This window comes from Budorcas taxicolor, chromosome 24 (genome assembly GCF_023091745.1).
Source record: "Budorcas taxicolor isolate Tak-1 chromosome 24, Takin1.1, whole genome shotgun sequence".
NCBI classification, from domain to species: Eukaryota; Metazoa; Chordata; class Mammalia; order Artiodactyla; family Bovidae; genus Budorcas; species Budorcas taxicolor.
In genome coordinates, this window is record NC_068933.1 from 36,611,548 (window position 1) to 36,625,435 (window position 13,888).

At 45.9% G+C, this 13,888-nt stretch overlaps 2 protein-coding genes across 5 annotated transcripts in view; one reads left to right on the forward strand and one right to left on the reverse strand.

The window, feature by feature from the left end:
• The window catches only part of POLB (DNA polymerase beta), a 41,155-nt gene that overhangs the window by 19,444 nt on the left and 7,823 nt on the right, over nt 1-13,888 (forward strand). For 2 of the 4 annotated variants that reach the window (XM_052661322.1, XM_052661325.1), the window contains 3 exons: nt 3,436-3,500; nt 5,179-5,318; nt 6,255-6,487. In XM_052661322.1, the coding sequence (XP_052517282.1) occupies nt 3,436-3,500; nt 5,179-5,318; nt 6,255-6,349 (300 nt within the window). In that variant the 3' untranslated portion in view covers nt 6,350-6,487. Of the gene's footprint in view, nt 1-3,435; nt 3,501-5,178; nt 5,319-6,254; nt 6,488-13,888 lie in introns of those variants that run through there. The other 2 variants (XM_052661323.1, XM_052661324.1) reach the window with 2 other exon arrangements.
• On the reverse strand, nt 7,803-11,310 carry LOC128068218 (dickkopf-related protein 4-like). Its single transcript, XM_052661326.1, has 4 exons — nt 11,203-11,310; nt 9,858-10,008; nt 9,309-9,425; nt 7,803-8,047 (listed from the first exon to the last, which is right to left on the reverse strand). Exons 1-4 carry the CDS (start codon nt 11,308-11,310, stop codon nt 7,803-7,805), a joined length of 621 nt encoding a protein of 206 aa, XP_052517286.1.

Here is a 13,888-nt window from a genome sequence, read left to right on the forward strand (position 1 = left end):
CATTCTGCTGTGCCCAAAGAGACCCAGAGGGAAGACCAGCAGAGGCTGTAGTAATCCGGCTAGCAAGAATACAAGGGCAAATTACAAGCTGGCGGGCTGGGTGTAACCTGTGAAGGGAGGTGGGCAGCCAAGTACAGGAATGCTGAGAGTTGCTGGCGGTAGTGGAATTCCTAGCTTCTCAAAGAGAATCCTTTGCTAGGAAGGTCATGGGCAGCCAAACCCCAGTGCTGCTGCAGGGTTAGCCAGGTCAGCCTTTACAGAACCTGTGCTGTGTGAGAGGCAGGGCCACTCCCCCATCCTGGGGTATGGGCTGGAGCGGTGGGAATCTTGGCTCTCTCTTGCCTTCCTGTCCTCGTATATACCTGGCAGCACATGTACAGATCTTGCCAGAAAGGGAATCCTCCCAAACCGATTCCCAGAAGAAAACAGGTTGAGAAATAAGAAAACAGTTCTATTTTTTTGTTTGCTTTTAAAGTATAGAAGACTTTAATGACTGTAAGATCAAGAGACTAAGGCCTTTTTGTTGTGACATAAGCGTCCATCTAAGTGGGTTTGTGTATAAAGTTCAGGCAGTGGACATGTGCTTCCTGTATTTACTGAAGCTTAGAAAAGGCTACGTGTGAGCCTGCTGTCTTGACATTTGTCGTTCATATTTGTTAGGATGAGAAGCACTCCCGGTCAACTTTGAACTCGTTTTGTTGTGGAGGCAGTAAGAAGTGGTTTGTATCTGGTGGCCAAGATGGGGATGGGTGTGAGCGTGCTGCCTTGCAGTCAGTAGATCTGGGTACAGAGGTTGTAAGGTCTGAGCTCCATTGCCAGTTCTTTGCACAATGTTGGCAAATTGCTTTACTCCTGTAAGGCTTTAATTTTCTTATCTATAAAATTATATCTTTGCCCTCTGTCAAAGGACTCTGCACACAGGTGATATTCAGGCCATATATGTGGAAACTTTGAAGCGTCTGTACCAATATCTTTTGAAGATACTGAATCTTTGAAGAGTTGTGCAGACTGTTATACTAGGATAACATATAATAATAATATAAAAATAGTATGTTTCTGTTCGGAAATAGATCGATGAAAGGAAGGCAGTAGTCTAGAAGGTATAACATTGGGGAACAGAAGAAGGAATGGACAGAGGGTGGTGCTGTGAAAAAACAAAGTGGGGAGAAGGGCTGTCGGTCAGACGAGAGGCTGTATTCAGTCGGTTCACCAGAGTGTGTAGCATCACAGCGTTCTAGGCTCTGCCCCGGGAGCAAGGGGTAGATCCGTGAATTTGAGTGCTACTTTTATTTGACGGGCGTGGAAGGGACTGCTTGTCCACAGTGAGTATATTAAGTAGGTGAGTTGCACGGTAGGTTAAGATAATAAGTGTGTGCTCAGTCACTTCAGGCGCGTCAGACTCTTTGCAACCCCGTGGACTGTGGACCACCAGGCCCCTCTCTCCATGGGATTCTTCAGGCAAGAATACTGGAGTGGGTTGCCCTGTCCTCCTCCAGGGGATCTTCCTAACCCAGGGATCAAACCCAGGTGTCTTACACCTCCTGCATTGGCAGGCAGGTTCTTTACTGCTAGCACCATCTAGGGAGTTGAGGAGAAGGTATTAAATAAGATGACCTTACTGAGATGACACCCAGGGAGAGGCTGGAGGTGAGGGAGCTAGCCCAGCAGACCTCTGGGAGGCAGGATGGCAGGCAGGAGTCAGGGCAGTGACTCTGGGCACAGAACATTAGTGAGGACCACCAAAGAAGTTTTAAGAGCTTTGGGTTTCTGAAAGGAAATTGGTTGCGAAATGAATTCAGCTTATGAAGTAGAATAAACTCCACTCTATATCAATCCAGTTGATTTCAGAATATCTTGTTGCTATAATCACTGACTAAATAGTCCTTCTCTATGTTTTTAAAGTTATCTTTAAAACATGAACTCCTTTAAATTAATAGTAACGAAACCTTAGGAAAGTCAGGGTTATTCCAGATCTTCTTGTGGACTCATGGTCTTTACTTAATTCAACTATTCTTCCTGTGAATATATTAACATTTGGAAGAAAAACCAATTTCTTCTGCATTTAGATACCTTTTTATTAGATGAGTACCACTCATATCTTAGTGTGTTTGTGCAGGTTTGGCCTCAGAAGATGATTTTCTGTGATCACAGTGAGGATTTCAGGGGACAATAGGAGAAACCTCAGCCACACGAGAGGAATGGAGGAGGCTTTATTTCAGAGTCAGCATAAAGCTACCTCATTGAAATGCCAAACAAAACTAATCCACTCACTCTAATAAAGACTTTACAGTGATACAGAGAAATTCTTTAACAGCAGCACTTCAGAAAAAGTTCAGGAAATGAAATTTAGCCTAGAGGAAAGGAACAAAGCCATTAGATGGAATCCTGTTACTGGTGTGACAGACAGCAAGATCATTGCCCATGGTACTCAGACCTCCATGTCAGCAAGGTAATACCTCATGGGAATTCCATCGGAGTTGTAAGTGTTAGTGCCTGAGAAGGTAGGTTTCATATTTGAAGATAGACAGGATTCGTTAATCTCTCAGCCAGAGAAGTTGCTAAAGAAAATAACCATTTTAGATTTTGATTCTTCTGTGTTGCTGAGTGAAACGGACGGCTTTTAGTGACGTGTGTACCAGCTCGACTGCCCTTCAGAACTGGAAGCTTGTAACTTGTGTATTTTTCTCGGAATGTGGCGTTTGAAGCTTTAAATTTGAAAAATGGCAGTGTTTTTCTTTTTTACATATTTTACATATGGGTTGTTGCCCAGCCCATAAACTTTCCCCATTTTTCTGGAAAAGGAAAAGATAACAAAACAGACCTTGATAATTGTTGTTTAAAAACTACCAAAGTATAAGGAAACTCCCCCATAGAGAAGGAATAAAACAGTCCTCTATCTTTTAATTTTTTTCTTAATTGTACTCTCTCTGCCTTCTCTAATTTCTGGACGATATCTCCAACTTCCAATTTTTCTATAATATTTTTTATTTTGATTTAAATCCTTTCCTAGAGTTTTCTTTTCCTGTAGCATTCTGTCCTTGTATCATGGATAAAATATCTGTAATCTGAGAAGATTACTGGTAGCTTTTGTGTGTGTTTTCGTCTTCCTGAATAATCATTGTTTCTTCCGAGTTGCTTGTTTCTGTTTGTTCTGGTCTGTCTTTCGTGCTTTCCTTGATTATTTTCTTGTTTAGAGTCACAAAAAAGCCAGATGACGCATCATCTGCTGCTCCCTGTGGTTCTTTAGTAATCGCGAAGTATTACAGTACAGGGGGTGATGATATAGAACAGAGAAAAGTTATGTTACAGGTTTCCACAGGCTAAAACCACCTCCGTTTAAAGCAGAGGTAACTTCACCCTTAACAATATTTGATTAGAATTAAGACTGAAATTTTAAAAAAAATCTTTAAACTTTATTTTAAATATCCATTTTAGGGTGTTTGTCAGCTTCCCAGTAAAAACGATGAAAAGGAATATCCACACAGGAGAATTGATATCAGGTATTGTTCAAAATTTGTTGCTGACCTATAACTTCTCCTTTCTTTTCTCCTCCCCCCCCACCCCTCCCCCTGGGTATATCTTGGAATTTGCATAAATATCCAGGATCCCTTTTAATTCTGCAGTCCCATGCTACTGCTAAGTCATTTCAGTCATGTCCAACTCTTTGTGGCCCTGTGGACTGTAGCCCGCCAGGCTCCTCTGTCCATGGAATTCTCCAGGCAAGAATACTGGAGTGGGTTGCCGTTTCCTTCTCCAGGGCATCTTCCTGACCCCCTTTCTTACTTCTCCTGCATTGACAGGTGGATTCTTGATCACTAGTGCCCCCTGGGAAGCCCCTGAAGTGCCCTATGTCCTTGCAATAGACACGTTTTGGTCTGAAAGTATGTAAAGAGTAACATTATCGACAGAATCTGCTTTATTATCTCTGGATTTGCCTCTTGATAAGGTGCCTTCCTTATCAAGAGAAGAGCAGTTCTCTTGGGTTTCCTTACCCTACTGCTCTCCACCCGGGTGCCCTTTCCCAAGAAAATCTCTTGCTTTGTCCGCGCATGTGTCTCCTCGGGCAATTCATTTCCGAGTGTTAGACAAGAGCCCAGTTTCGGGCCCTGGAAGGGGTCAGCCTTCCTGCAACAAACGGCGACTCTGGTGGGACTCTTCTCCGCTGAGACTGACATCCTGACCACTCGGGGTACTCAGGGGCCAGCTTGCCTGCCAATGGACCAGACCCAGTGGCCGCAACTGGGACCCTTTGGTCCCTGGTCTCCTCCTGACGCGGACAACTGGCCAGAGTGCCCCGACCGGTAAGGAACAAGAGATTTATTGACCTCTCTCCCCTTCCCTCTCTCTTTCCTCTGCTTAACCCTTCCTATCCTTGCCTGTTTTTCTGGTCCCCTGGTCCTGGATGCAGGAATCTGGTTGAAAGGCCCTCAGCCAGAGCTGAGGATTGGAGACTGATCACCTCCTCTTGGCAGAGAACTTGAATTCTGGTTCTGGTCTGGTCTGATTTCTGGTAGGGGCGAGTTCCAGTCCTCCCTTCTCTGGAGGCCCAGGGAAACGTCCCATAACGCCTGGGTATCTGTAGGTGGCAGGAGACGTCTGTAAGGCCACCCCTTTCACCCCACCTCTCCCGCCTCCTCCCCCTTCTTTCAACCTGGCTTTCTTTCCTCCCTTGAAATCTTTGATGTTAGTACTTGGCCCTAAGTATTTGCAGAAGTTAAAGCGTCTGCCTGCAATATGGGAGACCTGGGTTCGATCCCTGGGTTGGGAAGATCCTCTGGAGAAGGAAATGGCAACCCACTCCAGTATTCTTACCTGGAGAATCCCATGGACGGAGGAGCTTGGTGGGCTACAGTCCACGGGTTGCAAAGAGTCGGACACGACTGAGCGACTTCACGCTCATTTTCACTTTCAAGCTGCCTTCCACAGCATGAGGTGGATCCCGCTGGGGAAGGTGGTCCTGAGACCATCTTTGGGTTTGTCCACACCCCTTGCAGAGTGTGGTTTACTGAAGCCTGAACTAACTGCACGGTTGAGGACATTTGAATGGTCCTAGTGATGGTGGTCTCTTTAGGTTATTGGACTGCACAGGCTTGTATTGTGCCTTCCTGATTATGAGTCCTATTTTTGCGAAGTTTGAAATGCATAGTAAAGGATTGCTCGCTTGTATCTTTTGTTTAGGTTGATACCCAAGGACCAGTATTACTGCGGTGTCCTCTATTTCACCGGGAGTGATATTTTCAATAAGAATATGCGAGCTCATGCCCTAGAAAAAGGCTTCACAATCAATGAATACACAATCCGTCCCTTGGGTGTCACTGGTGAGTATTTGTGTCTGCATCGGAGATAATCCCAGTCATCGGGATATTTTGGTTTAGCAACTTTGGTTTTTCTAAGAGCCTTTAAGTAACCATGGCAGTTAATTGTAGTTTCTTTAGAATTGTTAGTCCCTCAGGCAACAGAGAAAGCTTTGCTCCATAGGTGTTCCCAGGCCCTCAGCTCATGATGACAAGATTTAGTTATTTTCTGTGTTCGAATGGATTAAATTCTTTCTACTTCCATGGTCAGTAAAAAAGAAGAAACTCTTATTGACCTAAAGGATTTTTGTTTTCTTAAATGTGCCTCCAAGATTTCAGGAAAACTCGGGTGTTGCTCCTTTCAGTGTCAGGCCAGACTTGGTAGCTTTGACTCCAAACTTTCACAGTTTAAAGGGTAAGAATTGCTTATCTGTTTTATAGATCTTGTTAACATTTCACAGTCTGTTTATTATGTGGTCTACTGTTATCTGCTAAGAGAATGAAGATTTCGTCCTTTTGTCCTAAAACTGTGAAGTAGGGCTGTGCTTGTCGCGTGTCAGTGGGTGTACAGACTACATGGGACCCTCACTCAATGCAGGTTTCACTTCAGTGGGCTTTGCGGGACTGCTGCATTGCTAGTCCAGGGACCGTGTGCTGAGCTGCAGAGGAGCTCACTGGAGTCTTTTCTCTGGCACAGGGGAGATCCAGCAGAGAGGAGAGTCATGGATTAGGGTCACGTCAAAGGGCCAGAGTTGAGGTGTTCAGGTTCGTTGTGTAGCACTGGTGATATGTGCGTGGCAAAGCATGAACAGAAGCCCTTGAGGGAGGTCTTTTTAAGTCGCTTGTGGACTCTTGTCTTTTCCCTCTGAAAGCAAGTCCTGTTCAGGTTTCCATCCTGACCCCTCTGTAACTGAGCTCCAGAACTGGCTCATGAGGAAGGTCTCTTGGCCCTCCTTGCAGGCGTTGCCGGGGAGCCCCTGCCCGTGGACAGTGAGAAGGACATTTTCGACTACATCCAGTGGAAGTACCGTGAGCCCAAGGACCGAAGCGAGTGAGGCCCGTCCTCCCCGGCACAGCCCAATCAGAATCTTAATTTATTTCTTAAGCTTTGCTATGTAAGGGTCTGTGGTGTTTTTAAATAACTATTTCTTCTTCATGCCGTAACCTGCACTGTAGTCAATAAAACCTCTTGTATGATTATCAGCTGTGATCTAGTTCTTACTTTATTAGCAAACGTTTAAATTTATATATTCTGTTCATGACTGCACTTTACTAAGGGTCAGTAGAGAGAATTAAGAGATGAGATGATAACAAATCTTAAACGGGGATTTTTATGTTCTCATTTCCTGCCCTTATGTTATAAACTACATTACCTCATTACCTTTCCTCCTGTTTACTGATTATAAATTAGTTAAAGTGCACCCAGGGGCCAGCCTCTGGAAGAGGGTTCAGGCTTTCTTAGAGATTAGAGAACTTCATAAATTTCACTTTTGTCCTTGCTTGACCCATATTTGATTTTGTTATAAATACTTATAAACTAAAGAACAGGTATGTGGTTTGTCTCTCAAATGAAATCTGTAGCAACTGATTGTAATCCATGAGAAAGAACTTCCCTAATTCAGTTCAGTTCAGTCACTCAGTTGTGTCCGACTTTTTGTGACCCCATGGACTGCAGCACAGCAGGCTGCCCTGTCCTTCACTGTTTCCCGGAGCTTGCGCAAACTCATGTCCATTGCGTCGGTGATGCCATCCAACCATCTTGTCCTCTGTCATCCCCTTCTCCTCCTGCCTTCAATCTTTCCCTGCCCCAGGGTCTTTTCCAACATTCGCCCCTTTGTATCAAATATGACCATTTAAATTTCAAATAGACAAAGATTTCACTTTTTTCCCCTTGTTTTCCTCCAGTGTAACTTTTGAGTACAGATGGTCAGGCACTCCTTGAAAGCCCAAGCTTTGAAATACAGAAATTATATCAATACAAAAACATGAGAAGTTCTTAAATAGTAAGGCTATTGAAAACAAAATAATGGACAAGTGCCTTGGAACTTGCATTGGGTTATACCAACATAGGCTATTATCTTTTGAATCTTGTATCTTTATTAACCAAGTTTCTGTTTTTGTAGCGAGATGGCGTTTCCCTTCCAAGACATGAAGGCTTATAAACAGTAGGGGTTTTAAGGAAATTTTCCCTGGTAAGCTAATTTAACAACAGATAAACTGTCACTCCGCTTCCCCGCCCAATTCCCTTCAGGTATCAGAACTTCACCAGAAATTACTTAAAAGATTTATTTGAACTAACTGAATGACTAGATGAACTTAAATTTGTTCTAGAATCACGTCCACTTTTCTGCAGAAACAGACAAAAAGCCAAACTAGTTTCTATTCCTCACAAGACGGCTTCTGCAGCTCAGTTTGTTTCACTTATTACAAGATTGGATTTTAAGATGTGTAGATGGGAAGATGTGTGAGTGCATGCCTGAGATTTCTGCAGGGTTAGACCTGCAGCCGTTAGGGTTTCTGGCACACTTGCAACTGTCCGCAGTGTCGATGAGCCACCTGACTCCGACACACTAGCCCGGCCTTACATTTACAGTGGTGGAACACTTCCAGAATCGGGTCAAAGTTGTAACGCCTCCTAGAGCAGACCTGTCCCTCCTGTAGCAGCGGTTTGCAGAGTTTGATCGCAAAATGACGAACGCAGCAAAGTCCAGGCCCGCAGTCTAAACTTGTGAAACACCTTCGTCTCTTTGGTGCTGTAACAAGATTGACACAGGCTTTAGTGATAAGCAGCTGGCTTGTCGGGGTGTGACTGGGGTGAGGCAAGGCAGGGAGGATAAGCCGGCAAAGTTAGGCTGGAGCAGCACGCCCGGCTCCAACGCTGAGCACAGCAGTGAAACGGACAGCTCTCCCGAGCAGAAGATCCTGCCTGAGGAGGCGGAGAGCAGGAGGAGCAGAGGGCAGCAGGAGATGGGTTGGTCGGATGGCGTCACTGATTCAATGGATGTGAACTTGGGCAAACTCCGGGAGATGGTGAGGGACAGGGAAGCCTGGCGTGCTGCAGTCCATGGGATCGCAAAGAGTTAGACGTGACGGCGACTGAACAACAACCGAGGTAAAACCTCTGTCAGAGAAAGATGGGGTTTCCTGTCTTGAGACGTAAGTATCACTCGGCAGTGTTTTAGTAAAGGGGCTGTGTGCTGCCATGCTAAGAGACCACTGCTACACAGGGACCAGTTAACCTGAAGACACCACCAGGAGCAGCCGGTCCACCCTCAAACATTCCAGCTGCTTTCTGTCGAAGGTTGGATTTTAAGATTACAGTTGTTTCAAAAGCATCTTAGTGAAGCTTGTATTTTGTTTGAGAGTGAAAAGTTACTGCATCTGTGTTCATCTCTTTTATTTTTTTTATTTTTATTTTTTTTAAAACAAGCTTATTGGCTTATCTGTGTTGGATGTATTTTTTTTAATTGGGCTATGTGTGTGTTAGTTGGTCAGTCACGTCTGACACTTCATGACCCCATGGACTGTACAGCCCGCCAGGCTCCTCCGTCCATGGGATTTTCCAGGCAAGGATACTAGAGTGGGTTGCCATCTCCTATTCCAGGGGATCTTCCCGACCCAGGGATCGAACCCACGTCTCCTGCATTGGCAGGCAGGTTCTTGACCACCACTGCTGCTGCTGCCGCTGCTAAGTCGCTCAGTCTTGTCTGACTCTGTGCGACCCCAGAGACGGCAGGCCACCAGGCTCCCCCGTCCCTGGGATTCTCCAGGCAAGAACTCTGGAGTGGGTTGCCATTTCCTTCTCCAGTGCATGAAAGTGAAGAGTAAAAGTGAAGTTGCTCAGTCATGTCTGACTCTTAGCGACCCCATGGACTGCAGCCCACCAGGCTCTTCCGTCCATGGGACTTTTCAGGCAAGGATACTGGAGTGGGGTGCCATTGAGCCACCCATATATATATGGGAGCCCATATATATGTATGTACACAACACTCATATTTAGAATGCTGCTCTTACGCTTCCCGTGTGGTGGCGTTCCAATATTTGGCTTCCTCATGCGTTTTTCTTGCTGAACAGGGTGCGCCGTTGTCCTCTCCACCTTTGGCCGTATGTCTTCCCGTAGAGTACAGACATCTGACAGACAAGCGGGCGGGATTAGAGAACGAGAGCCACGGGCAGGCGCATCTTCACGCTGCCAGAGAGGTTGGCAGGGCCTCTGCCTTCAGTCTCTCTGTGACTGTCTAGGTTTCTGGGACACGTGCACTACATATTTATGTCTCACATAAGGCAGAGAAAGGGGGTTAAGTAACTGAATCAAAGCGGAAACAGTGATTCCAACTTGCACCCTTCCTTTAAAATCATCTCCATGTTGCTGGCAAGAGTTGTTGCCAGGAAAGGAACTATTTTGCTGCACTGAAAAGAGGCAGCTGGGGAGATTCGCTTCCAGAATGACTTCAGGGAGCCTTTAGAGAGTGCCTGTCGTGGGACATCGTCCTCCAAGAGACCCAGGTGCTGCCTCCGCCTCGTCGGAGCACAGCGGTCCTGTTGAGCTCTGGGCCAACTCACTGTTCACGCAGAGCATCCCGGGGCAGCACATGTTGACATGCTGGCACCGCCTCCGTGTTCTACGGCAGGTGGCGCAGAACGGTGTCTCCTTCCGAAGTTTGATGCAGAATTTTCCAGCACCGCAGTCTTCGTCAAACGTACACCATGAATCCTGTGAAGGGACATTTGTTCACAGGGCTAGAGAATCCAGCGAGATGGAAGCAAGCCTTTTACTGCAGGCAGGAGGTGGAGGGAGCCGAATGCTGAGGCCCTTGAGATGTTGCCACCAGCCTCTAGCAGCATCTTCATTTCTTTCCACTAGAGTTGGTTTTCTCCCATGAAGGGGAGAGCAAATCACCAACAAAGAGAGCTATGTGCTGCCAAGGTTATTCGTGTTTCAAAAATTGTCCTACTTTTAAACCCAGAATTTAATTTTTATGCTCTTTGTGAAAATGGAAGAAAATGTTTTCCCATGTGTCGTAGAGATGGTTATGAGATTTCAAAATGTATATATTTGTTTATTTATTTATTTGGCTGCACCAGGCCTTAGTTGTAGCCGTGGGATCTAGTTCCCTGGTCAGGAATCGAACCCAGGCCCCCTCCGCTGGGAGTGCAGAGTCCCAGCCACTGGACCACCAAGGAAGTCCCTGATTACGAGATTCTTGCTCTGGGGCTAGAAGCCCTGGACACTGTGCTACAGTTTAATGAGATGGAAGGCTGGTGTTTGTGGCAGCTCTATCTAGCTGACCTTGTGACTCCATCAGTCACCATTGGCCAAGTAGCCCTCGGGGGACCTCACCCAAGTCACTTGATCTTAGGGATGCCTCATTTGCAGAGGAACAGATACCAAAGACCGGCTTTTCTCATCTACAACTGATGCTTTTTCAAACAGATATGAACATTTCCTATAAAACAGTTCTGTGAAGTGAGAGGGTGACAAGCTGGTGCTCCTTGCCACATAGCATTAAACTAGTAACTCCCAAATTCCCTGACTGCATGGCCTTAGTTAAATCCCTTAGCTTGTCTGAGTTGCATTTTCATCGTCTGTTGTTAGGAGGCGTGACAACTATCTCAAGCTCTAAGGAAGCAAGGTATTATGTATCAGAGGCCCGGCAGGTGGCACAGCCTTCTCGCTGTCCACTTCCTCTCTGATTTATAGGCGAATTGAGAGCTCAGTGCCCTGAAAAGCCACTAGGCTTCTTGGGTGAGTTAATGTGAAGGTGACTGGATTCTCCCAGGAGGCCTTCAATCGAGCTCACAGCCTTTCCAGCTCCCAGGCTAGTTGAGATGAACCATTTCAGACCCCGATCTGAGTGATGCTTCATGCAAATCCAGCACCCAGCCCTCCTCCCTTGCAGGGCGTTACCTCCTGGGCCCCTTGTTCATCAGCAGAGTTCTTAACGCTGAAATCCATAGCCAGGGCTCCCAGGGGGGCGCACAGCCAGCCGAGCCCCAGCAGAACGACCAGCATCATCCTCGACCCTCTCAGACCTCCCCGCGTCCTCCTTGAAGCTGGGCAGCTCTGCACCCGCAGTGGAGCTTTGGCCGAGATGGAAACTCAGCAAGTTGCTGGGAACTGCTTTTTCTGAAAGAAGGGCAGAAGGTGTGTGAAATGCGATAAGCCAGGTCTGATCTGCAGGTTCCCTCTTGAGCTATTTATAGATGCGTCCCCTCCTTTCTCCCTGCTCCCTCCTCCTTCATTTCCTTCCTTCTTACCCCACACAGGCTAGAACAAATCCCTGCAAATCTGTTTGATCAATAGTTCAAAACAAGGACTCAATCGAGTTGGGAGCACAGACAGGACTGCAGCCGCTGCTCCTCCAGCGGTTGAATCCTTCTTAATTACGGCCTCTCAAGGTCAGTTCGAAGGGCCAGCAGAGGAGCAGGATGTCTGTATCAAAGGCAAACTCTGATAATCTCCTGCATTTCCTACCTTCCATAATCCTGTGGGGGAGGAGGGAGTCCGCTCTAAGAGCTGTTTTCACAGCTAATTGTGCTCCCAAGAAAGAATGGCTCCTATTAGCCAATGTGCTATGCGGGATGCCAAAAACTAAGAAACGTACTGAGACATTTTGTTTTTTTTTTTAATTTTTATTTTTACTTTATTTTGCTTTGCAATACTGTATTGGTTTTGCCGTACATTGACATGAATCAGCCACGGGTGTACATGAGTTCCCAGTCCTGAACCCCCCTCCCACCTCCCACCCCATATCATCTCCCTGGATCATCCCCGTGCACCAGCCCCAAGCATCCTGTATCCTGTATCGAACATAGACTGGCGATTCGCTTCTTACATGATAGTATACATGTTTCAATGCCATTCTCCCAAATCATCCCACCCTCTCCCTCTCCCACCAAGAATCTCATTCAAATATGAAGGAGATATCAAAAGCTTTACAGACAAGCAAAAGCTCAGAGAATTCAGCACCACCAAACCAGCTCTCCAACAAATGCTATAGGATCTTCTCTAGACAGGAAACCCAGAAAGGCCGTATAAACCCGAACTCATAACAATAAAGTAGATGGCAACGAGACACTTTAAACGATGCTCAGGTAGTGAAGACTGTGCTCAGGTAGAAACGAGGGACGATGCTTCTGATTAGCTCTGGCATCCAGATGTAAAGAGCCCAACAGCTTAAGAGCTGTGAATGTAACAGAACCTGTTCTGGCTAAATGTCAGTTGGAAAAGAATTCTCCTAAAGATGAAAATGGAACTGTTTGAAGTTAGGATTATTTAATTAGGAAAATAATGAGCTTTATGAAAATTGTCCTTTTAATGAGAACCCCAGAGAGCCCATTGTATATACAGATTTACACAACTTAATAGGAAGTTTGGGTGCATTTTATTGAGCAGTGGATTTAACTTGTGTTGTATGGTGGTGAATTGACTGAAGTGGAACAGTCTCCAATATAGCAGATTTCAGAGGGAATTTCATGCATTTTAATTTAAACTTTCATAACTTCTGCTTCATCCCCTTTTGTCTGATTTTTTTCCCAGTCAAAGTGTTACCTAAGTCAAATAATTTTGACATGCACTTACCTTCCTGGTGGCTCAGATGGTCAAGAATCTACCTGCAATGCAGGAGCCCCAGGTTCAATCCCTGGGTCAGAAAGATCCCCTGGAGAAGGGAACTGCAACCCACTCCAGTATTCTCGCCTGGAGAATTTCATGGACCGAGTAGCCTGGCCGGCTATAGTCCATGGAGTCGCAAAGAGTTGGATATGACTGAGTTAGCCACACTTTGTCACTGCCTAAGTACTTTAAGGGTAGAACAGTCTGAATGTGGATCTAAAAATCCCTTTACTGTTGGCTTTGTTCTCAGGGTAAATTCATCCCACTACCTGGGATGTAAGGTACCCTTTAAAATCTAAAGACGCATTTTTTCTATGCCATCAATGTCATTCTTAGTATCACTGGGTCTTCTTCCAGAACCAGCTGACCTCAGTCGTCAAGATGAACCTGGATATTCTGTGCCAGGGGACCATTCTCAGCCTCAAAGGCTGCCCAGTGCCGTGGCGGCCGGGGCAGGCAACCGGAGGCTCTGTTCCTTGGCTCTCTCCCTGGTGTTGGGGTGTCTGCCTCCATTGTGTGGAGTGAGGAGCTATTTCTTCTGCAAGTACGACTTTCTCATGTAAACCAACATCAAACACCGTTTGATAGTAGGCTATGCCTGGTGACTAGGTGTGTTACGGAATTTATTTTGAAGTTGGACAATTATGACCAAAGAGAAAGGAGAAAGCCCCAGGGTTTGTTGCTTGCTGGGTTTCTCTGCTTCCTGTTAGCTAACTGAAGAGAGAATATTAGGGCAGAAGAAGCCTCTGGCAAAGCACACAGACAAAAAGGACTGGCACAAATATTCACTGAGTACTTTGTATGGAGTAGAACCTATGATTAGGTATTGGGAATAAAAGATAAAAATGGCCCTTGCCTGTGAGGAGTTAATGTCCAAAAGACATGTATGTAGAGACAATTTCTATATATTACGACAAACACGAACAAAAAGGCAGAAATGTGGGGCTGGAGGATCACAGGGGAGGGCGCGATTAGCCCT

Excerpts from the sequence above, each read along its gene's own strand:
- LOC128068218 (XM_052661326.1), bottom strand. The coding sequence starts at position 11,310 with ATGATGCTGGTCGTTCTGCTGGGGCTCGGCTGGCTGTGCGCCCCCCTG. Across the intron at positions 9,426-9,857 it reads CGGGATGCTCTGCGTGAACA|ATGTCTGTACTCTACGGGAA; the intron begins GTGAGTTGGCCC and ends CTTGTCTGTCAG. Across the intron at positions 8,048-9,308 it reads AACGCCACCACACGGGAAGC|CACCAAAGAGACGAAGGTGT; the intron begins GTAAGAGCAGCA and ends ATCTTGTTACAG.